The sequence below is a fragment of the Lycorma delicatula genome, chromosome 6 (genome assembly GCF_047948215.1).
Source record: "Lycorma delicatula isolate Av1 chromosome 6, ASM4794821v1, whole genome shotgun sequence".
Classification (NCBI taxonomy): domain Eukaryota; kingdom Metazoa; phylum Arthropoda; class Insecta; order Hemiptera; family Fulgoridae; genus Lycorma; species Lycorma delicatula.
This window is the reverse complement of record NC_134460.1, coordinates 68,354,861-68,379,709: the sequence shown is the minus strand read 5'-3', so window position 1 is coordinate 68,379,709 and position 24,849 is coordinate 68,354,861. Positions and strand designations below refer to the sequence as shown.

At 30.3% G+C, this 24,849-nt stretch overlaps 1 protein-coding gene across 4 annotated transcripts in view; it reads left to right on the top strand.

The window, feature by feature from the left end:
* The window catches only part of LOC142327109 (uncharacterized), a 79,701-nt gene that overhangs the window by 34,838 nt on the left and 20,014 nt on the right, over positions 1-24,849 (top strand). For 2 of the 4 annotated variants that reach the window (XM_075369969.1, XM_075369970.1), the window contains exons 7-13: positions 3,763-3,923; positions 5,497-5,823; positions 10,708-10,878; positions 13,259-13,464; positions 16,683-16,830; positions 23,040-23,233; positions 24,064-24,146. In XM_075369969.1, the coding sequence (XP_075226084.1) occupies positions 3,763-3,923; positions 5,497-5,823; positions 10,708-10,878; positions 13,259-13,464; positions 16,683-16,830; positions 23,040-23,233; positions 24,064-24,146 (1,290 nt within the window). The remainder of the gene's footprint in view (positions 1-3,762; positions 3,924-5,496; positions 5,824-10,707; positions 10,879-13,258; positions 13,465-16,682; positions 16,831-23,039; positions 23,234-24,063; positions 24,147-24,849) is intronic. The other 2 variants (XM_075369972.1, XM_075369971.1) reach the window with 2 other exon arrangements.

Below are 24,849 nucleotides of genomic sequence, written 5' to 3'. Positions count from 1 at the left end.
TAACTATTCTCTCTGCCAAATTTTAGTTTCTTTTTTTAAACCCATGTAGGTGGCTTCTTAAAACAGCTGCTTTCTAAAATTAATTTTCAGTTGCCAACCTTGTAACACTATACTTATTCTGATACATTCATTTAATAGTAATAATACAATTTATAACATGTATAACATTATTTACAAGAGGTATATTCATGTTTGTCAGGAAAATTTTGGTACATTCATGGTTTTCAAGGTGAAAATTTGTCCTTGATTTAGAGTCTGTTAAAATGGAGACAAAATCAGCTGTACAATAGCGTACAAATTAATTTGAACACAGATGTAATTTAATAAAAAGAGTAACTTTATTTAGAAAAACAAATCATACCTGTACAGTTTGTGAATATCTAGTAATTAATATATTCTCCTTTGTTCTTATTCATTTCATGAACATGATTTGACATAGATTTAACAAGTGTACATTTTTGATTTCTTTATTATGAAAACATACCAATATTATTGCTTTAATGAGGTCAATTTTTGTGATACAATTCATTTTTGAGGGTTGTTTTTCGACTATTACTCAAAAATTTTCAATTGGGTTTAAGTCTATGAAGTTGATGGCCATGGGAGGACTTTAATGTTTTGGTCTTTAAAATCTTTTTCCATTTTTTTTTAGCATTATGCTTAACATTTTTTTAGCATTTTTTAACAGTAGCCAGTCATAACTGGCTACTGTTATATTTTAGACCAGTTACTGTTTTCTGTAATAGATTATAATTGACTTATTTTTCATCCAAAATTTAGCTTTTTTTATGTATTATATTATTTCTGAAATAACACTAATTTTCCCATATTAAAATAGTTATTTGTATAGTATAACTGAATTTATGTAGTTTATTTACAGTTATATAACATGTTACGTATCATGTTGTTTTTAGTATTTACATTTTATTCTTACAGTAAATAATGTTATGAAATAATTTTATTTGCTTTACTTTTAGGAATAATATAGTAAAAGTAAATATTTTATAATGATGGTGAACTTAATTTATCTAATAGTTTATTCAAATGTATCAGTTGTCTTCAAAACTTGGGTCTTCATAAACAAAATGCTGCTGTGCCTGCATTAGTTATAACGATTTTTGTTTGTTTCTTCTAGAGACTTTCATGAAGATTTTATTTGATTTTTCTCAGACCTTCAGGTTGGTTTTAAAAACCGTAAAGTCAGCTGATATTAAATGATTTCTAAATGTAATTTTTTTTCTGAATGTCTTATATTAAATCATTTACAGTACGCTACTTAATTTTTTTAAATTTTACTCATATATAGGTTTTGTTAAATAATAATTTGAATTAAAAATAAGATTGGGTTACTGTGGTAGTATAAACTAGAAGTTAATCTTTTCCTACAATAATTTAAATCTTAATCTTTAAATTAACTAAAAAACACATGAGATTGTAAACACATGAGTAAATGAATGGACATGATATAAAAGTTACTCCTGATTATAGCATTATTATCCTCAAAGATATACACATCTAAATTCAGGTATATTAGGCAATGTGAAGGTGAAGTAATTTTCCCTTTGTGTTTTCTCTGAGTGAAATATGCTATTGCAAGTCCTGAGCTGTCTAACTCAGGACCTGACCATGTAGTGAGTATCAGTTTCCTTATGAGGAAGAAACTCTCAATACATGATTCTTGTTGTTTAGGTGGTTTCCTCTGGTGTTATTACAAAAAAAAAAACTTTAAAACAATAAAATTGTCGTAAGAAAATTTGGCTTAAAAACAAAAAAGAAAAATGCTTTGTTAATTCTTCTTGAAGTACTAATTTTTAAAAGTGCGTGAAATTAAATAAACAACTATCAGTAGGTAATTTTTCAACTCTTAATTTAGCACAGAATTTTAAAGTGAAAATTTGAAGAGTTGAAATCTGTTTTTTTTACAGTTTTATTTAACATTTGTGTATGTCTATGAAAAATTAATTTTCTTAAATTTTTATGTTAAAAAATTTCTGTATTCAGAGTATAATAATGACTTCAAGATATATATGCCTTCATGCCACAATAATCTAGTACTTAGTAATGATAAAAAAATTAAAAATTATCTATGTAGACTTTTGTCATTTTAGTAATTTTCCTCATAAGTAATGTGGAAAGACTTACAACAGGACCACCAGAACAACTTTCTCAACAAAATAAAGAAGAAAATCATGCATTATTTGATGATTAATAAGGCTTTACCATAAAAAAAGGTATAAGTGCATTTGATGAACCTCCTCTGTAATTAAAGTTGGCTTAAAAGCTAGTGGTAATAGAGTAGAATTGTAGAATAAAATTTTCAACAGTTTTTTTATCAAACAAATAAAAAATGTGCTTTTAAAATTACTGTGTAAAGTTTTGATAGCTGTTTAAAAATTATTAATTAACAATTAAAAAGCCCACTTGCCAATAATTTTTTTATATATGCGTTCAAGCACTTTCAAAATAAAATTCAATCAGGAACCAAAAAAAAAATTTTTTATGTTATAATCTTATTAAAACTAAAACTTTGTCTTGTAATTTGCTTATTTTTTAATTATTAATTATATAATCATTATTATTATATAATTATACCAGTGGGCCATGTGTGATAAAATTATTAATTTTTATAATAAAAAAATAACACATTTCATTTTATTCATTTTTAATGTAAAAACATCTTTACAGATGAATTTTTTCCCAGTTTCATTGTATACCAAAATATGCCAGAATGTATGTTCCATTATGTTAAAAGTGACTGGTAGAAAAACTGTACGTGTTGGAATGTAAACTGGATTTTGCTGTATGGAGTGAGGAAGACCAGTGAGTGTGAAGGGGCACCTTGGGTGCCCCTTCACTAATTAGCCACGCCCATAGGTCATGTTCTTATATCAATAGCAGAATATTTGTGCGCGTTAGACAATGAATTTTGAATCGATTTCTTGCCAACAAAATATGTCAAATCCTTTGAAATTTTGCCTCTACTCCAGATACAGTTTGGAAATGCTGCTCTGTCAAAAACTCGGAAGTGTTTAATAAGGCCAAACAGTGGCTGTGATTTATTGGAGAACAAACGTAAATGTCGTCTGTTAACTAGCATCAGTGATGACACATTTAGGCTGTTTGTGACCTTGTGGAAAGTGACTACCTCACAACCATTGCATATATTGCATAGAGGTGGGCATAAGTGTGTATGTAATGTCAGATTTTCTTGATATAGCAAAATGTTGACAAGGAGGGTTCCAAGCCTTCTCACTGATGCCCAGAGAAATGTCTAGAAAGACATCTGTCAGCAGCTTCTGAATTGCTTTGAGGAAGAAGTAGAGGAATTTTTGGACTGTATTTTGGTCTGTGATGAAATGTGAACCCTTTTTGAACACCCACTGTACAGTTCAGACTTGTCACCTTGTGATTTCCACATGTTTGGTTTGCTGAAGGAAGCTTTAGGAGAGGAAAGATTCAAAGACAATGCTGCAGTTGAGCATTATGTATGAAATTGGTTGTTGGGGCAGCCATCATGTCTTTTAATGAGAGGATCAGGAAATACATTTTCTTCATCTTCCTGGTGGAGAAAATGCACTTCTGTTGAAGGAAACTATAAAGAAAAGTAAGGTAATTTAGTTTAATTTTGTCTATTATCAATAAAGCTGTGTAAACAAATTCTGGTTAATCTTTGAATGTCTCATATAATTTTTTAAATTGAAATAGTATTCTTAATTAGATTGCATGATTTATGTGTTTTTCATTTTTTTTAAACTTCTGCAGATGTTGAGAAAATCATCAAAGAGAAAGGAAACTGAAGTTGATTTTGAGGAGAAAAAAATGAATTTGACTTTAAGTCAAGATGAACTAGATAAAGAGAATGATTTGTATTTGACTCGGTCAGCAAGTCCGATTTTAAGTGAGGAACCAGACAGGTGGGCTGTGTAAGTTAAATATAAAGATATATCTTTTCGTCTATAAGTTTTCACTTAAACAAGTTTGTTGTATAAGTCCATTCATTACATAAATGCTTCAAAATTCATGTGGATGGTCTGATAATTTAATTCAAGAGTTTCAAATTAATTCTCTTTTACAATTGTTTCTAAAGATATTTTGAGGGTATCAGTATTTTTAAACACCCTAATACTTCACCCCAATAGTTCTCATATCTTACTTGACAATAGTTATGCTAGCTAAACGTATGTTATTTTTTTCATGGTAATTAAAATTGTGGTAAATCTTTTCATAAGCACTCCTTTTGGTAAACTTAAAATGAAGCTCAACACAACTAAATTTCATAGATTATTTGAAAATTTAATACACTTTTAACTAGAGATTATATTTTTATAATAGTTAAAATATAATGTATAGTTAATATTATAATTATGAGTTTGAATTCTGTTACTGTTCGAATCGTATGTTATCAAATCATAAATGATATGTTATCTAATCAAATCATATGTTACCATATTCAAATAACATCTACACAGTGTTTCACGTGGTAGACTTTTTTCAAAGATTTCTGTATCTGTGCTTAAGTATTAGTCTCTTGATTTTTATCTAATTATGTCTGTAAACTTCCAGAAAATCATACCTGAATAATGACAAGTCTGAAGCCTTTTGGATTATAAGATTATAATCCAATTAATTTGGATTATAAGATTATAATCCAATTAATTTGGATTATAAGATATGGTGAGGAAAGTCCCAGTCAAGTGAGGGAGCTTTTACACAATAACGTTTATTAGAAAAAATATTATACATCCTAATGTTATGTTTTGAAAAAAATTGCATTATTAAGAAAGTTTTCGATAATTTTGTAAACTCTACTAACCAGTGGATTTAGTGTTGTGGATGTCTTTAGATATCTAGTATAGATTTCTTGATTTGGGGTCTGAATTCCACATTCATATATAGTAATGAATTTTTCCAGTATCTTTTTATAAATACAGAACATCAGGGCAGGCTTTGTAATAAAATCAGGACCAAACAACAGAATGTTATCAAGAGATCATTGGAGGAGCTGCTGAATTAATTTAAAAGTTGTCTGACTGGGCCTGATAGTCAACAATGTTTTGCACAGGAAGGCTAATACTAGCTTTTTTCTTTAATGTGTGTTCTTTAATTAGTCTTATCAGAACTTATATTTAAAAAATCTGTTAGATGCTATTAATATATTATGTTGAGTTCTTGGCTTTATTGAACTATGTCATAATTATGTAAAATTGTTAATACTGTTTTAGCATTTGTGATTGTCACATTTATTTTTGATAAAGTTGTTTACTTGAACCTTTTTGAACAAGAAAAAGGAAATTTAAGTTATTGAGTAGCAATGAAAATTCAGAGAACAATTTTCAGGTTTTGATTATATAATAGCTGTAAGGAAACATAATCTTTATTCTTTGTGATTTTTTGTACGATTGGTATGAAGTAGAGCAACTTGGCTTAATGCATGTACAGGCAGTCTGGAAGGTAGTGTGTTTACTTGGCCTATTCATTTTTATTGTTTGTTTATAGTGCTAAAGTTGATGAAGGTAAAAGGTATCGCACTGTATCAGAGCGTTTTGAAGATTATGGTGGTGGATCAGAGTATATGTACCATTCTGCCGGGAGGGATTGGTACCATCGTGCTAGCCATTATGATGTACCAGCATCCCATCATATGATTCGTGAGTCTGAATATCATCAGAGTTCAAGATCAAAGTACCACAGTTCATCTTATTCATCTCACCATCGTACAGCTGCCGTACAGCCGGAATATTATGAGCGTAAAAGACACAAACAATATCCACCGAGAGAGGTTATTGTGCAAAGAGTTGATAAGTCTTCATGGAAAGATGACAGGTAACATTTTATTTTATTTATTTATTTTGTTTTTTATGTAGTGAGTTAGTTCTCACTATATCGCAAGTCATGCAGTATGAAGAACAGATTGAAGAAATATCTGTTTGTCCCACTTACGGTGAAAGTTTATTGTGTTGATAGTTAAAAATGACTTTTGCAAAGTTATTTTATTTTTTTTTTAATGTTAAATGCATCCAGAGTGTAATATTGAAATAATAGGGTGTTTTTTCTTAGCTATAATACAGTTGTACATTATGTTTCCTGTGAGAAGTGATGTGTAAATGTATATCTGTGTGAATGTAGATTAATACTGTATTTAATTGCTAAAACAGCTCTGAAAAATTAAGATTAGTGCAATGTATTTATTTTATCTTATCTCTGATATTAGTATATTAACCTTTCAATGGTATGGTCAGGTGGAGGAACATCAAGAGTATGGTTGGGTTGGATCCAACCCACCACCATTAAACAGGTTTCTGTCTTGTGTGATTGAATAAAACATAATTTTTCAAAAGAAGTTATATATTTGAATGGATTTTCTACAAATCACAAATGATTAAAATAAAAAGTTGACTTTGAATGTACAAACAAATTTGTATAATCATATTATTTCACATTTATGCATGGGCTTTTAGGACAAATTGTTATGCTAAATGGTGCTTATTACTAACTAAAACACAAAAATCAAATAAAGAATTATGTACTAAACCACTTTTGTGATTAAAAAAAACAATAAAATTAAAACTTGAAAATTACCTGCTCATCATATAAAATTAGACTAGTTTAGTAGACAAAGGACTAGTAACATTTTGTGTAACTAAGTTTTCCAAAACTAACATCAGAATTAAGTGGTAAAAATGAACAAATGGTAGCGCTACATGCATAAACTAATCTGTCTCGCTGTTATGCATCCTACCATCAAAACATTTTTGACAGATTACTAGCTTGTGTTGTCCACAAGCAGATTGGTTACAAGGGCAAATCTCATTGCCCTTTTTATCCTTTCTAATACAAGTACTAATATTACATCTTTTTCTCTTCTTTTGCTGAGGAGCATCATTTAAAGAACCTTGTTCTCCTTATTCTTCCAGGTTTTTTCCCAAATCCTATCAAATTGTAACTCTCTAGGGAGACGCTTGTTCATTATTCTCTGGACTTAATTGGCATTGTCAAGGCATGAGCAAGAATTCAGAAAATCTTAACGGAAGGAGTGAGAATATGAATTTTTTGTTGAATTTGAAATATTATGAGACTGTTTACTGGAGCTATATCCAAGACACCGTAAAAGTACCTTTTTGGCCGTCGCCTGCTACTTCTTTTTGTTGTTTTATTGTGACATAGATTGTCTAAAATGTCTGTGCCACTCTATCATATTGTAAAACTTTATTGTCTTTATTGACTGTGAAAGTGTTGACTCCCCTTCTATTTTTCCAGCATCCCTGTTCATTATGCAAAAAATTCTCCATTATGCATATGATGCGACAGCCATTTGACAGTGCCACATCCTTGTAGATTGCATAAGGCTTGCATCTTAAATATAAATTGCCCAGACACATTCAAAGAATCCTGGTCAGTGATAAGGAAATTTTAGACTGGGTGTTGTTATTTCTTAAGGCTGTCCATTTATACTTGAATATTTAATTAACTGTTGTGTATATTAGCTCTTCATGTTAATTGCTGTGTAGCAATTTTTATTATTCTGAAGACATAAAGTGTAATGTTTGTTTGTTTATTGCAACAAATGTGTTGTATCTGGGCAGTGATAATCCCAACCCACCGAGTTTGTCTAGTGGTGAACGCGTCTTCCCAAATCAGCTGATTTGGAAGTTGAGAGTTCCAGCGTTCAAGTCCTAGTAAAGCCAGTTATTTTTACACTGATTTGAATACTAGATCGTGGATACCAGTGTTCTTTGGTGGTTGGGTTTCAATTAACCACACATCTCAGGAATGGTCGAACTGAGAATGTACAAGACTACACTTCATTTACACTCATACATATTATCCTCATTCATCCTCTGAAGAATTATCTGAATGGTAGTTACCAGAGGCTAAACAGGAAAAAGAAAGGGCAGTGATAATGCCAAAATATTTTTTGCGTAGAAAAAATCAAGATAACTTTCTTTTTTTTTTTTTTTGCTGTTTGTGATATCATCATTTTGCCATCTTGGAATGTAAATCGCATTGACCCTATTTTTTCATTGCTCAGCATTGAAGGTGGATCTGAACTTTATTTTTTAAGAGTTCCCACATGAGTTATTTTTTTCTCGATAACTCCTTGGTCAACCGAAATGAGGAAAACCAATTAACTGCAGTAACATTTCTGTTACTGCTTTGAAGAAGCTTAGTGAGGTTCAGAATATTTCAAACGAATTGGCAAATCACTTTTTTGTTTAGAAGCTTCTCGGCCAAAGTAACAAATACCACCAAAAAAGAGAAAGTTCTGGCATAACAAATTGGCGCAGTTTTTAGCCCATATTTATCAGGTTTAAATGGAAGGCACATTTTAAATGGGCAGTGCCTTCAAAAACCTACAAGTGTTTCATTTACAGTGGTGTACTCCAATGGCGGGTAGAGTTCAGCACAATTTTTTTTCAAATAATTCCCAAAACTTTCTAAATGCTGTAAACTTGTCCTTGACTTTCCGAACCTCTTTGGTTGCCATGTTATCAAAACTTAGTTCTTTTAAAAAGAAATAAGTACCTTTTTTGGCTCATTGTCAATCTCATTATTGGGCACCTGATTATTGCCCAATTATTATTGGAGAAATATGTCATTGGTGTGTAGTCTTGAATTTTTCAGTACTTCGCTCATAAACAACTCCAATCAGAGCCCTAACTTCTGAACTCTCAGTAGGTTCAATAAATGACTTTTTTTCTTGATTCATAAATTCATTCATTGGTCAAATAATATGCTGCCTAGGTTCAATACATCTATTAGGTTTAATTCTAAATATTTTATTATTCACTGGTTCATTCTAATAAATAAAGTCATAAATAAATTATACATTCATAATAAACACATGTTGAGTCTTTGAAGGATAGAACAAGACTGGCTAACAGTAGAGCATTAGAAAAATATATTTAATAAGAGTAAGAAAAAAGTGAGAATTTATAAAGAGTAAAAGCAAGAGTGAAAATTTATAAAGAGTAAGAAAAAAGTGAAAATTGTTATTTTTCCAAATAAAAAAGGAGAAAATGAAACCTGAGTTAACAGTATGAAGCACAATCATGTCAAATTATTTGATCGGTAAACAAGTTAAGGTTTATAGTTCATCATTTATTCCATGAACTTCAGTTTTTGGCCCTGGTAAATGTGAAATGATGTTAATACTTCGTGTCTTAGCTGTAATTGTAAGAAAGAGAAGATTACTCCAAATTGTTTCACCATCTTTTCCAATTTCGAAGTTTGATTTTCTTAGCTCATATCTCTTTCAGGCTCCGTGCTATCTATATCTATAATAACATGATCATCGATTTCAAACTGGTCTTTATTATCATCATTTTCTAAGACACCATCTTCTGTTTCTGAACTGTTTTCATGATGAACATCTTCCTATTCTGAGTCTGACTTTTCTTGTTGCCTCCTCAGTTCAGATAGCATTTCCTCATCAGTCCAAAAAAAATCCTTATTCACCATATCAGACACTAGGTAAAATATAAAAAAAGGATTAAAAATAATGACAAATAATTTTCTTAAAGGCTATGGTTGAGTCACATCTGACCCAGCCACGAGACAATGTTCCAGTAAAGCAAGAATTTGTGAGAGCATGCAACGTATCTATGAGCTATGAACATGTCTGTAGCTGTAGAAAAACTGACTTGGGAGATAGCTTAGACCATTCAACAATTTAATAATTTTGGTGGGGATTGCATAGAAAAGTATTTGGCTTGGGTCAGATCTGAGCTTTACCATACCCTCGGAGGGTTAATATAGCTTGGACCATTGAACTTATGAGCTTGGTGAGCTAAGTGTATTTTATAAAATATTCCTTTTCAGATACAAGTTTGATTACAATTAAAGATAGTTTGTAAAATATCTTTTTGCAAAATTTTTTCACCTGATGTCTGTTTAAAGAAAAACAATTTTTTTTATTACGCAAATTGTTATTTTTAAAATTTTTTGTGAAGTCATAAATGTTAATAAATTGGCAAAGGCTGTACATTTTAATTATCTTTCATAATGTTTTTTTGTAATTTTTTCTCCCAGCTTTAATTTGTATTGCAATTTTCCCAATGTTAGAATATGATTGGAATGAATGATATAATATTTATATAATTTAAAATTTATTAGCAATGAAGAAAAGGTGCATTGAAGTAATTGATTAATAGAAATGAGTATTTATTATTAAAAACGTTATTGTATTTTTTTTTATATGTAATAAAACGGCACATGTTTTTTAAGTTGTCTTTTGGTTGTGTTTAGCTGTCTAAGGAAAACGTCCGAATTTTTTAATTATTTTGTAAATAAAATACCTACGTTAATCAAATATATAAATCTCTTGATGTTATTGGAGATGCTGAATATGATATTAAAACATTCAATTTAAATTGTGCGTTTGTTGCTGAAAATGTTTAGGTGAATCAAGATAATCTATTGGAAGAAATTAATTACTGTACTGTAAGTCTACTATTGTTATGACAGTTATTTTATTTATGTATATTTGAGCCAGTTTGGTGTATAATTGCGCATAAGTTGTACAGCTTCCATGTTGTCAGAATAAAGCTTCCATGTTCCTCCTGAGTTGGTTACTAATATATTCTTTTTTTTTATTTATAAATGTTACAACACATTTGCACAAATTAAAAATGATTAAGGGTTGTTTTACAGCAGATTTTTTTTGTACTGTTGGAGATTTTTAATTTTTGTACTGTTTTCATACTCTAGTCCACCTCCAACAAGAAGTTCTAGGCATGTTGATTCAGGTAGAGGAGGAAGTGCTGGTGGAAGAGCCGATGATTGGGCTGATCCATGGATGCGATCAAAGTCTCCTGTTGGCCGTAAAGGACGATCACGTAAACAGTCTTATTCTTCAGGATCATCATATTCTTCTTCAAGGTAAAACTTATCGTAAAATATTTTTATAAATTATCTATTTGAATATTTCCTAGATGACCTCTATCTTATCGTTTTGTGGAAGTAAGAATAAAACTAGCCTTCCATTTTGATTAAGTACAAGAAAAAGTAAAAGTGTTTGTTGAGGCAGGGTTTTTCTTAAAATTGTTAGTTGCATAATGTATAATAATACTGACTGGTGTCATTTGGAATTACTTTGATAATTACTGTGTTCAAATTGAATTAAAATGTGACTAAAATTAATGTAATGCTGAAATTAGATAATACTAGTAATAATGTCTTACTTTATAGTAGATTATCATGCATTACAGTTTAATAGTGTTATTGTTTGTTTTATTACTCTGATACTGCAGTATTATAAAGAAATACTTTGCAGAGGGTGTAGTAAAATAAAATTATAGCAACCTTAAGTCGAGTATTGATTTATCATTACTAAATAAATGTGGATTGCATCTTAAAGATTTATTGTAAACAAACTACTAAGTGTTCATTAAATCAAGTAACTTTCTAAGACCAATTTTATATATATATATATATATATATATATATATATAAAAGGCTGCTTTCTGAAGAATACAAAAAAAGGAGAATTGGCTAGTGCTTTTACATTTTTGACCTGATACAGTGAGGAAGGAGATGAACTTTTGGACCACATTGTCAGAGGGAACAAGATCAGTTTCTCGCATCACTCTAGCATCAAAGTGGCACTCAATTGAATGGCAACACACAACACTTCCAGTCAAAGTGAAAGCCAAACAAACAATGTCAGCACACAAGATTATGGTAACTGTGTTTTGGGATAAACATAGAGTCCTGTTAGTTGATTTTATGTCCAAAGGGACAACAATTAACTCAACTGCATACTGGGAGACCTTGACAAAGCTTCAATGTGCCATACAGAAAAAGCGACATGGCCTACTGTCATCTGGAGTTTTGTTGCTGCATGACAATGCACAACTTTATTCTGCTGCTCAAACTCTAGAGTTAATCAGCTATTTTGGATGGGAGCAAATGGACCACCCACCATACAGACTGAACCTTTTGCCAAGCGATTACCACCTGTTCTGCTATCTGAAGGAGTTTCTTGGCGGTCAGTGGTTTTGGTTTGACATCGATGAAGAATGGAAACAATGGTTGAAGATTGCTTGCCTTCACAGGCAACCAATCTTCAACTTTTGTTTTTATTGTTCAATAAACAGTACAATTCCATTTTATAATTTTTTTCTGATTATGTTTCACCACAATAATTAAAATTCCCATATTCAACATCGATGCAGTTGTCAAACCATTTTTGTCTTTTTTGATGAAATATTCTGTTGATTTACTGTATTGCTGGAGACTTTTTCTGTGGCATTTTTGTGGCATCTATTTTGTTTGAGTACTAGAAAACAGTGCCTTCTAAATAATCTGCAAATAAACATCTGAATAATATGGAGACTAGTCTGTGGGATATTAATCATAAAAAATCAGCAGAGTTGAATTGACAGTATGGCTTTAGTGCTGTTTTCCCATAATTCGCATTCTGTTTCATCACATTAAACAGGGCTACAGTACAAAGTTAGTGGTAATTTCCTGATAGTTCAGCAGTTAATATCTGTGAAAGAAAAGGCAGATTAGACGACCATTTTTCAAGAAATTATATATTATGCCAAGATTTTTAGAGAATACAGAAGTTTTTTTTTGGTACAAAAGTAAGGTTCTCAGAGTTCCATTCTCTTTTACTTTAGCCGTAATATATCCAAAAAAAAAAAAAAATGAATCGATGCTTCATATTAATAAAAGATATTGTACCAAAACAAACTTTTCATAATTAAAAATATCTGACCCCATCTCTTCTGAAATTCTTTGTTACAGCCATGTTCTCCAAGTTCTGATATGGATTGATCAGGAGATCAGGAAAAGTAGCCCTAACATTTTTTTCTGGCATTTTGAATTAAAATAAAATAAAATAATGTTTATAACAAAACATGCTTTACTTTTGAATTCAGTTTTTTTATTTTAATATGTGAGATTACTCGAAGGGGATATCATTTCATGTGTTTTGAGTTCCATTTTTAAATTCATTGCAATATATTCATTTTATATAAAATATGTAAGTGTAACAAACTTATACTCATTTTAAGGGTGTGTTTGATATTATTTGTGACTTGTGAGACTTGCTTTTGTGAGTAGATACTAAATGTGTTATGACTAATACTTGCTTTTTATTTTTAAGAATTTATGATAACTAGTTTTAAGTTTTGGGATATATTAAAACAACATTTTGTATTTCTAATTTATGTTTGTTATCTACTTGAATTGGGAGTTATTTTTTTATTTTTGTAATTTTAGCTTTATTTAAGAACATAATTGCATGTGATAGTTCTAGCCCAAGCTCTCGGAGTTCCAGTTATAGTTCTGGTAGTAGAGATTCACGATCCAGGTCACGTTCTTCAAGATCTAGATCACGGTCTCGAAAACCAGTTTCTCCTAGTCGAAGATTGTTGAGGGCCTCATCACCATTTACTCGTGGTAGTGGTGGTGGGGCTGGTGGAGCCAGTGTTGGTGTCAGTGGAGCAGGAGCTAGTGGTGAGTTTGATTTTTGAAAGATTATTTTTAAAATTAATGAATCTCATAAGCATCACTTCGTGAAACATTTTTGAGAACATCGGTCTTAAATTTCTTTATGCTAAGCGGATGGATCTTGTATTCTTATATAAATTGCGTTTTAATGATAAACACTTAGAATATTTGTTCTTAAAATAAACAGTATAAATCATTTGTTTTCAACGTGGGTGATATGATGCCCCCTTGTGGGTGCTGGTGGTCTTCAAGGGGCAGTAGAAGGCCTACTGAAAATTGGGGTCGTTGAGATGGTTTAGGAAGGCCATGACTGATAAAAAAAAGGAAAAAAATTGTGTTTTCTTGATATTTCAAACTAAAATTAAATACCTACACTAGTAAAAAAAATTAAAGGGACACCTATATTTTATGATAAAAAATGATTGTATTCAAACTACTTTAACTTTGCAACCAAGAGGCTTAGAGAAACGAATGAAAAAAAAATTAAAGCTTGATTACTCTACTTTTTGACATTATACTTCAGATTTCAAAATTCATCAAATTAAAAAAAATAGAATCTATGAGAAGAAAAGTTTTAAAAATTTGTAATTTGATCAAGCACATGGGGGAAATGAAAATTTTCCAGTAAACTGCATTTAAATTGTTTAAGAGCTTAAGACTTCAGCTTTAATTTCTTTTTTGCGCGTCTCTCTACAATTATTCCAAACTGAAATATTCCAAATATATGAAAAGTTATCCGAAAAATACTTCCAGATATGATTAAATATGCGTTTTAATTGCTCTCATTTAAAATGTAAGTTTCAACTTGGAAATAGGATATGCTACATTTAAAAACAATAATTGCAATTGCTATTTGTAAGAGTACATCTTAAAAACGGCAATTGCAATTATTATTTTTGTAGATGGTTAAGTTTAAAAATTTTGGGGGACACTAGAAAATTTTTGACTCAATGTGGGCAGTAAGTGACAAAGTTTGAAAATCAATGGTACTGATGAAGACCTTAATTAAATACATATTTGGGGGGATAGATTCTCTTTAAATAATACACTGACTAATGAGCATTCTTAAATATAAAAACTTATTTATTTATTTGGCAGGAGTGTTTTGTAGATATGTTATCTTAGAGTGATGGCCTATCTCATATTTTTAAAAGCAGTTGTCCAACAAAAGTTATTAAAAATTTAGGAAGTTCTAGGAATTGAGCCTATAATTATGGATTAAATTAATTTTCCATGAAATTACTTTGGTGAAAAATTAAGGTAAGATTTATCTTATCTCAGTATTTTATACTAGGTGATTTATTTAATAGAACTTAAAATTAATTTAAGAGTACAGAGGAATAATACGAATCTTAAAAAAAATAAATTTTAGTTACATAATTAGGGGTTAGGAGCATAAAATTTTTTTTAATACAAGATTAACCAAAAGAAGAAATGTATATTGCAGTAGGTTTTAGAGGAGCTGTTTTTGATTAGCTAGATCAGTTACTTAAATCACTTCTCAGAGTGCTTTAATTCTTCAAAAAAGTTTTTAATTTTGTCATTGTGATGTATATTTGAGAAGGCAGAGTTTTTAAATTGCAAAGTGAATAATAATCATAATTGTTAGAGCATATAAGGTAGGTGTTCCATATAAAACACAATCCATCTATGTCAGTAGGTATATTTAAATAAAAAAGACATTTATACATTATTAAACTCAATAATTTATTTCCGTACTTTACTACCTGCTAGAGTAAATGCTGGAATTGGCTGCCATCTTCATGAATAGACGCTTCCATACTTTTCACTGTGTTTCTTGCAACTGTTTTTCGGTTATTTAAAACAGCTTGTTCGATATTGACCTAAGCTGTTCAAGTGTTTGTTGCTGTAGGTAACTCCAAAAAAAAATCTGGCACAGTCAAATCAGGAGATCTTTGGGCCATAAGCCACAACCAATAACATGATCACCAAAGAATTAGTTAACAAAATCAGAAGTTCAATGTGTGTAGTGTGATGTTGGAACCAGCAGTATCAATCTTCTTCCAAGTGCCATGAATTGCAGTAAAATATTCTGATATTGTTCTGCAGTAATGTTGTACTCTAAGAAATAGGACGAATAATTTTTTTGTGATGTTGCACACCATATTCCCATCTTCTGTGGGTGCAATTCTTTTTCATGATACATGGGGATTTTCAGTTCTCAAAATCCTACTGTTATGGCTGTATATGTAGTTGTCCAGATGAAACCAAGCCTTCTCTGTGAAAAAATCAAGTCCATAACATGAATACTGTCACACATGGATGAAACCAGTGACAGTATTCTAGCGTTTTCTTTGTCTGGATCAAGAAGTTTATGAACTGTTTGAATTTGATACCGTTCGGTGAATGGTTGATTTTGGTAGATTAATTTCAGCTGACAGGTGTCTTTAATTGATTTTTTTTTGCAAGACAGGTAATCAGTCTTTGATTTCAGTGAATGTGTCTGTGCATTCAACACTGCCATTTGTATTCCTTGTTATTAATACAAATAGTGTTATTAATACTCTGTCTCTGTAAATTTAACTACTAACCTCAAATCTTGTTAGGTGCTGGTTTATCACGGTACTTAAGGCATAAAAGATTCTTGCACTGCAACTGTTAATTGCATGCTAAAGTGTGACTCAAGAAATAAAACACGTTTGTCTTAGGTAAACACCATCTTCTCTAACAGTGCACAGGGCATTATGATCGCTTTGTTAAGGCTATCATTAGCTGTCTACTGCATCGGCACAATGTTTGCTTGTTGGATAAGTCCATTCCAGTAAAACATAGGGGAGTTGGGCAGTCAGTTCACAAATAGAAGCCTGATTGGTGGCATTATTATTTTAAGAGAAAATTTCAACAGAAATTTTAAAATTTCAAATAGATGGAATTCTACTCAGATCAGCGTACCTTTGACCTTAGGCTGTGGTCGCAGGCTCAGAAAGAGTTAAAAAACGATTTACTTATAAAAATATACATTAACTGCACTGTATTTCTTTAATATAAAAAAAAGTATTTTATACAGTTTGCTATAACTTTCCTAAAAATAATAATTTTTTATACATCATTATAAGTTTGGAATGAGCTTTTAGGGTGAACAAAATTAAAAAACTTGGTAATTTTAAGGCTTAGTTTTCAATTTTTCAAACTGTTTAATACCATTGAATCAACTAGTTCAACTGCTGTATATGGTTGGTTTTAACTAGATTTTAATTTTGTAGGAAAAGGACTGTCGCCAGCAGTAATGTCTGAAAAGTGGGCTACAACAGAGCGAGCACTTCACATGAACCCTCCACCTCCTAGTCCTAGAAAAGGTAGAGGACCTTCACCTGTGCCAATGCGGCGTAATCCAACACCACCTACAGATCGGTTAGTAAAATGTTAATCAAAGTTAAGGTTTTTACTTTATATTGCTATGATAGCTTGTGTAAAGTTTGATAAAAAAACGGTTAAGAACGATGTAATTAATTGTTATCTCTTTTGAATTATAAGTTAGAATTTATTTAAAAACCCCACTGTAGCAGTATATAGAGGTTTTTCTAGAAAAAGTGAAATGATGGTGAGGTGAGTATTATTGTGCATACTTTTTACTGCTGAGTTTACAAATCATTGAATTCTATTTTTGCTGAGGGGTTTTTTCATGAATTTCTCCTTCTTTCTAATTATAACCTGTAAGAAAATTATAAATGATGATTCTAACACACTGGACCCATTGTTTGATTTTACTTTCTATGACATGATGACCTAATTTAGACATGGTAACTGTTTTTATACATAAAGCTATTTTGTAAAATTTGCAATCTTGAATGATTTTTTAGAAATTAATTATACCTTAGAGGACTGAAACATGTGATAAGCAAAACTTACAATTGATTGATATTTATATGCTGGTAAACTTTAAATAAGTATAGTATGGTATACTTTATTATAAATAAGTATATGTTTACTTAATAAGTATATATTGTCTTATATAAAAACACAAAATTAAAACGTTTTTCATTGGAATTATTAACATGAAAGAAAACTGTTGAGTAATAGTGTAAAACGTGCTTGTAAGCTGTATCAAAACCACACACTGAATTTGTTGAACAGCCATGTAGTTTTGAATGAAGTAGTTAAATAATTTCTAAACAAGAATTGTTTCTGTGAGGAACAAAATAGTTCAATCATATTTGTGCTGTATGTGCACAAGATTGAATAAGAATATGAATAGAATAATATTTGTAATAAACATTTGTTTGGATCAGACAGAAAAGAATGTACATAAAAACTTAATAGCTGAGTTGAATTATTTACAGCTGTTACAATTCTACTACTATATATTTTGCAATTTTTAATTTATTTCAGTTAATTTATATTTATTATACATGTGGATCTCGAATCAATTTGATGTAGTTTGTGCCAAGGTCTGGTAGCAGTTTACATATAGTGGTTTAGATGTTGGCAACACTTAAAAAACAAGGAAGCAGTTTCACCTGGGCTTTCCTGACATAATGAAATATGTCAGGAAAGCCCAGGAGCTGTCAGGAAAGCTTAATTAAGATTAAGCTGTGTCATCGTAACTATTTTTGGTACTCTTTACAGTATGACAGCCATTCAAAATAGCATTTAATTTTTTTTCCTATAACAGATTCAACAATGCATTGGTAGTTTTATTCATAGTATTTTTTCTTGATTAGCTTCATTTTTAAAGTTTGACCATAGATATTTATGTCAAAGATATTGAAAAAGTTCCTATAAGTTATTTATAAATTCTTATGAATTTTTTGTTTGTATAAACCATAATAATAGAGCAAAGAGTTAATGAGATAAAGGACTTGAAAATTTGCTCTCAATATTCTAAATAGGCCTCATTATAGAGTTGCCAAAATTAAAAATTTCAGCTAAAATCAAGTTTTTCAGGATTAAAATCTCAGCCTTATAGTCTGTAGAGGTCTACAGACTTTTGTCAGAATAGGTGAAGTTCATAATTCTAGATAAAAAAGAATATAATTATGGTGCATCATACAGGGTGGTGCACGAAATGATGTTCCAACATTTGGCTTTGTTAAAAATATTTGTTTGAATTGCAGAACGGTAAAATACAACATATTTACTATTTAGCTGGAGATTATGTTCACTTATCACACGTTCATTATGACCACCATCAGGACTAGCAACTTCTACACAAATTCCTATGTTAATAACTCGACGACACATATCCTCAGTTATCTTGTCACACGCCTCAATGCTCAGCACATGCAGTTCCATCACTGTACAAAGATATTTTTCTTTGAGAAAATCTTTTCCTTTAGAAATTCTCAAAGAAAATAATCACACAGATTCAAATCAGGACTGTTCTGGAGCCAGTCCAAATGCAAAACAATTAGGAAATTGGTTTGAATGACATACATTTGTGTAAGTGAAATGCAGAAAGTCTAAAACAAAATTAGCTGTGTGGTCCGGATTCATCCTGCATGAATTACTGATTTTCTAATCAAAACCCTTTTGCAAGAAGTTGAGGAACAAAATTATTATGCAGCACGTTTATACAATGTTCACTGTTCACTGTCTCTTCAAAAAAGAATTGCCCTATTGCCCAAGACTTGAGATAGCAGCCCACATCGTAATTCTTGGAGTGTGAAGCACCTTTTCATGAAGCACGTGGATTTTCAGAAGCCCAAAAACCCATATATTGTTTATTAATAACTCTGACTAGGTGAAAATGTGCCTCATCTAAAACCCAATATTGTAAGCTGTATCAAAACCACACACTGAATTTGTTGAACAGCCATGTAGTTTTTGAATGAAGTAGTTAAATGATTTCTAAACAAGAATTGTTTCTGTGAGGAACAAAATAGTTCAATCATATTTGTGCTGTATGTGCACAAGATTGAATAAGAATAATATTTGTAATAAACATTTGTTTGGATCAGACAGAAAAGAATGTACATAAAAAATTAATAGCCGAGTTGAATTATTTACAGCTGTTACAATTCATAGTATTTTATTTAATATTGTTATAGTATATTATTTATATATATATAAATTTATATATATACAAATTTATATATAAATATAAATTTATATATATACAAATTTATATATAAATATAAATTTATATATAAATTATATATAAATTATATTAAATTATATTAAATATTTATTTATATATAAATATAAATATATATATAAATTTATATATATTATAGTATATATAGTATATTATTTAATATTGTTCAACAATACGCTTTTGTTTACAACCCTTTTAGTGAATGTCATTCTTTGATATTTGTTGTCAACCATTAATTTAGGCAACACTGTTATTTTGTACTGAAACAAATGCAAATCGGTTTTTTAAATTTGTTGCACAGATCGCCTAGAAATCCTAAGTTGTGCTGTTACTTTTCTTATTGATTTGCCTGGGGGGCTCTTCAGCAACGCTGCTCTTACAGCTTTGACATTCTGTAGAGAAAGAACATTGGCAGGCCGTTCGCACTTACTTTCAAATACTGAACGATCACTTAAATTTTTCGTAAAATCTATATATTGTTTTAAGTGAGGGTGGCCACAGAGTTTGAAAATTTGCATGAAACCGTCTGTGTAAGCACCTCACTTTTCTTTTCATTGAAAAAACAGCTTTTTCTTTTTCTGCATGCTGTTCAATAGTCAGTCTTCCTTTGTCAGCCATCTTGGAACAATAAACAAACAACACACTTGAAAAGAGAAGAAACTAATATTCATGAACTGCTGTCACTTCTGCCAACATAAAACAAATTAATGATTACAAAACACATTAACCTAAACAATTATTGCCAAAAATTGTTGGATTATTTTGTGCGCCACCCAGTATGTACATTCTTTCTTGCATGTTTACAATAATTAGTAAAAATATTACAAAACTGACAGTTATTAGATAAATAAAAAAGTAGGTAATGCATGATAGTTGGAAAAGTAGGAACCTGAATTTGTAATGCTATACAAGTATGCTGTATTTTACTTGTTTCAAGTTATAAAGCAAATAAATGCTAACAGTGTAAAGATCACAGATCAGTAAAGATAAAATTTATTAAGTTCTTATGTCATGTGCTAGTAACATAAACATGCAGTTCCTTATATTGTTATAGTCTACTTTTAAGATTGTACATAATGTACTGAATGTTTTGGATCTGGAGGGGTGTGTAGGCATTTAGTAGTAACCAGTTTGCATGCTCAGATCAGCACATTTAGCGATTCAGCCAGTCTGTTCATGTAATGAAATATATTTAATGTTTGAAATAGTCATTTATTCTATGCCAAAAAATTTATTTTAACAAAAATTGTCATTAAAAGAAAACAACTCTTATCTGGTATAACAGCTAATTTTGGTGTTTAATCAAATATGGTTGGAATTACACTGATAAACAATTTTTGTTTTTTTCGTAACATGCAATACATGACTAATCAATTTTTTGAAGCTGAAAATGAATATGAACTCAGAATCTTTCTATTGCTCACTATTTTTGAAAAAAATTTAACTATAATTAAAAGATTTTTTTCATTTTTCAACATATAGTTAGCAAGCTTCTATATTGTATTTTGTTAGCTCATTTTTTTATTGTTTAACTTTGTTAACATAATTTGTAAACTATAAATAAACAATGCTGGATAAAGGATTAAATCATACCATAGTCACATATTATGACATCATATCTAATACTGAAAAGTGAGCCTTCATGAACAAAAGTAATCATGTCTGTTCAGGTCAAAACATGTAGTTGAAAACTCAGCTGTGTTGTTTTTATTAAGCACTGGATTTAGGAATGCATTAATTTTATTTAGTCTTATTGCTGTGTTAAGTTTGTTAACAGTGCAGTGACATAATGCTTCGAAATTGTGTAAATGATATTGATGTCTTTTCTTATGCGTGTGTGGTGAGTTTACCGTAAAATCATATAGAAAAAACATTATACCTTTAATTAAAAAAAATATCATTTGTACTTTCAGTGTACCTATGGTTTGTTTGTTCAGTGTACCTATGATTTGGCGTGATCCAACTGATCATGTCACCGATTGTTTCTTTTGTTTAAGAAGTGTGTCGAATTTCTAAAAAATCCAAACATACTGTAAAATATGCTTCATTGCAATCTGCAATCAGGCCTGTACCGCACAGTGAAATTATTCCAGTTCCTGACCCACCTGTGAATGTGTTTCGAAAGCAGCGATAAAGAATCAGGCAGTACTGAAGAAGACAACCATGATTTTGATTTTGAATTATCTTCCAATAAGCCACATCTTATATCACAAGATGAATTAACTTACTTTGGTTAGAGATTTAAATTTATCAAAACATCAAGATGAACTGTAATTAAGACTGCAAGTTGGAATTTACTTAAAAAAAAATACAAAACTTTCGGGCTTTCAAAGCCGACAGAAGGAACTTTCTCAGTGTTTTTTTTTTGAAAATAATTGGTTTATTGCACAAATATTGATGAGCTTATGTTGCACTTAGGTCAAGTTCATAAACATTAGGACTGGCGCCTTTTCATAGATTTGTTCAAGTATAGTTTAAAAGTGGTTCTATTATACAGTGGTAACAAATATCCTTCGATACCAATCACTTTAGTATTAATTTGAAAGAGACATATGATGTGATTGATGAAAGACGTTCTTGAAAAAATAAATTATGAAAAACGTAGCTGGAACATATGTGGTGATCTGAAAGTTATAGGTACTTTGTTAGGCATACATTTGGGCTATACTAAGTACATGTGTTTTCTTAGTGATGGGACAGCCATTGACAATGGGATGAACACAGTAAATGTTTCCACCAACATTTCAGTAATGGAAAGCCGCTGTAAAGGGCTCAATATTATCATTTATAATATTAATGTGCTAGCTGATTACTGTTGGACATTAATTCGGGATGTGCTTGAGGCTATTTATAAAAAAAAAAGCATCAGTGAAATCATTCTAACACAGGTATGGCATGCAAAATTATAAATTTTATAGATTTTAACTATATTTTCCCGTAATTTTTGTTTGAAGTGTAATTTATTTAAAACTAAGGGTGATGGAAAAATTGTATTTACAGATCTCTAATGTATGCAAAAAAGCAATTCAAGAAATGGTGTCACGCTTAGGGAAACATTAAAAAATCTTATCTTTTATGTCTATTGGTGTTATATTTGATCTTGTGAAGTTAAGGAAGTCTTGCTTTAATATCAGCTTTCTTTCTTACACGTTTCTTTAGATATTTTCATAGTTAAAGAGAGTGGCTCAGCTCTTAGTTTGCAGAAGGATTTCCTCTAATTAGAACGATTTGTCGTCTTTTCCTGATGTTACTAAGTCTTAATATATATTTCTGTTATAAGTCAGGAATTAAAAAAAATCTACTGTATTCTTTGTTTATAAAAATTGATAAGATTTTTCATTATTACATTTGGTATTGGAGTAGAATTTATGATTTATTTATTAATCTATGTACTAAACTGTTCTCATATGTAGCATAAAAAACAACCAAACTGGTTATAGTTGATGTGAATTTTACGTTTAATTATTAAGTTTGGGTTGAGTAATATTTCATTTGAATGAAAGTGTTCCTTTTTTATTTGTTTTAGAAGAGGAACATTGCCTGCGAGACTGTTAGCTCATTCAAAGGCTGCTGTAGCCTCTGCAATGCGTTCAGCGCGTTCACGTTCAAAGAGTTCTCATTCATCTTCTGGTTCTGATAGTAGTGGTTCTTCAAGTGACTCTAGTGAATCTTCAGTATCTTCTTCGTCTTCAAGCCGTGGGCCTTCGCCTTCACCACCGGGTGAGATTTTTGTTTTTATTTTCATACTATAGTTAAACGAAGAGAAGATTCAGTTTGCCTCATCCAACTGAAGCTCAGAAGATGTTGGGGATTAAACTTAATTAGGATTTGTTTTTAATATCTATGGTAGCAATTTCACTTCTACTGTTTTTAAAATAAAAATTTTACATAGCACTTCTTTGCAGTTAGCTGACACTATCTTATCCCTGTGCTCACCTTCTGACTAGTAAAAAAAAAACCAAATGCTTTTTGAACAATTCTTATTCCAATGTATTTTTCTATCTTGTATTCTGCAAATACTATCCTAAAATATGTGAATTCTCTTATTTGAATAGAGTAGATTTATAAAAAGAAGTTAATTCCAATTATTTCTTAATAAATTAAAATAAATGTAATAGACTTTTAATTAACATTTTTTAGGATTAAGATTGTAGGATGTTTATAAGTAAATTATACAGAAGTTGATTTATAAATCAACTGTGGGTTCAGAGAAAGATGGAAAAAGTAAGATGGATGGATAAAGTGAGAAATGAAGTAGTGAACAGTTTAAAGAAGAAAGAACACTTATGGGGGAGGTAACAAAAGAAAAGGAAACTTTTTTAGACATATGGTTAGATGAAGTGGAATATTAACAACTGCATTTGGTGAGTCAGAATGAGAAAGGAAGCGAAGAAGAAGTATGAAGAAAAGTGGTTTGATTTAGTTTTGAGCCTGTAGATTGAAATGATTTATAATATTGTAATGAATTAAGCAGTTGTATTTATTTTTGTGTATGATTAAAAATTAATTTTCTGTTGTTTAAAATATATAATCTGTTTGGCTGTCTATAGTTCGATCAAAAAGGATTGTTATTGATGAGAGATTAGCTTTAGCTCAGGCTGCAATGAAGGTTAAGGCAATGGATGCTTTGAAGGTATTTATAATTTTATATTCAAGTATTTTTATATAAGTTGTTGTATTGAGAGTATAATGTTCTGCAATCATTATAAACTAGTCACTTTCTAGTTTGAATCTCTGAATTTATCTTACCATTAATCAATATTGTGATTTTTTTAATGGTAACATTTATCTGAGAACTTTTCTTGATGAATGAATTATTGACAGACCTTTTTTTCAATTTCAAAACAAACATGTATGTACATGTTAATGTGTTTCACTTATTATTTTATCTCAGATGGTTCTCTGAGATTTATTAAGTTGCTACTTACCAACATAAAATCTGTAAATACTGTAGACTCCCCTCCACCAGTTATAATTTAAATAGATTTTTTAATTGGTCATAATTTAACTTTGTACTAAAACAACACAGAGGAAATCTTTTTTTGACAAAACTGTTTTGGGAACAAAATATTTGATCTTAATAGACCTTTTCTTGCTGAATTTAAATATATAAATAAATTTTCTCCAACACCCACTGGTTTTTTTTTTAATGATTCATTGTTAAACTCTGAAGGAAGTGCAAGTATTTACATGCATGCAATATACTATTAAATTTACCTAAGATGCTTTAGTTATTTTCCTTTGTTATTTGCTGGAGCATCCCTCTTTAGTGTCCAATAATAATCTGCAAGCATTCTTACACTTTGCTGTCGCTGGTACCTATTTTCCATGACTGA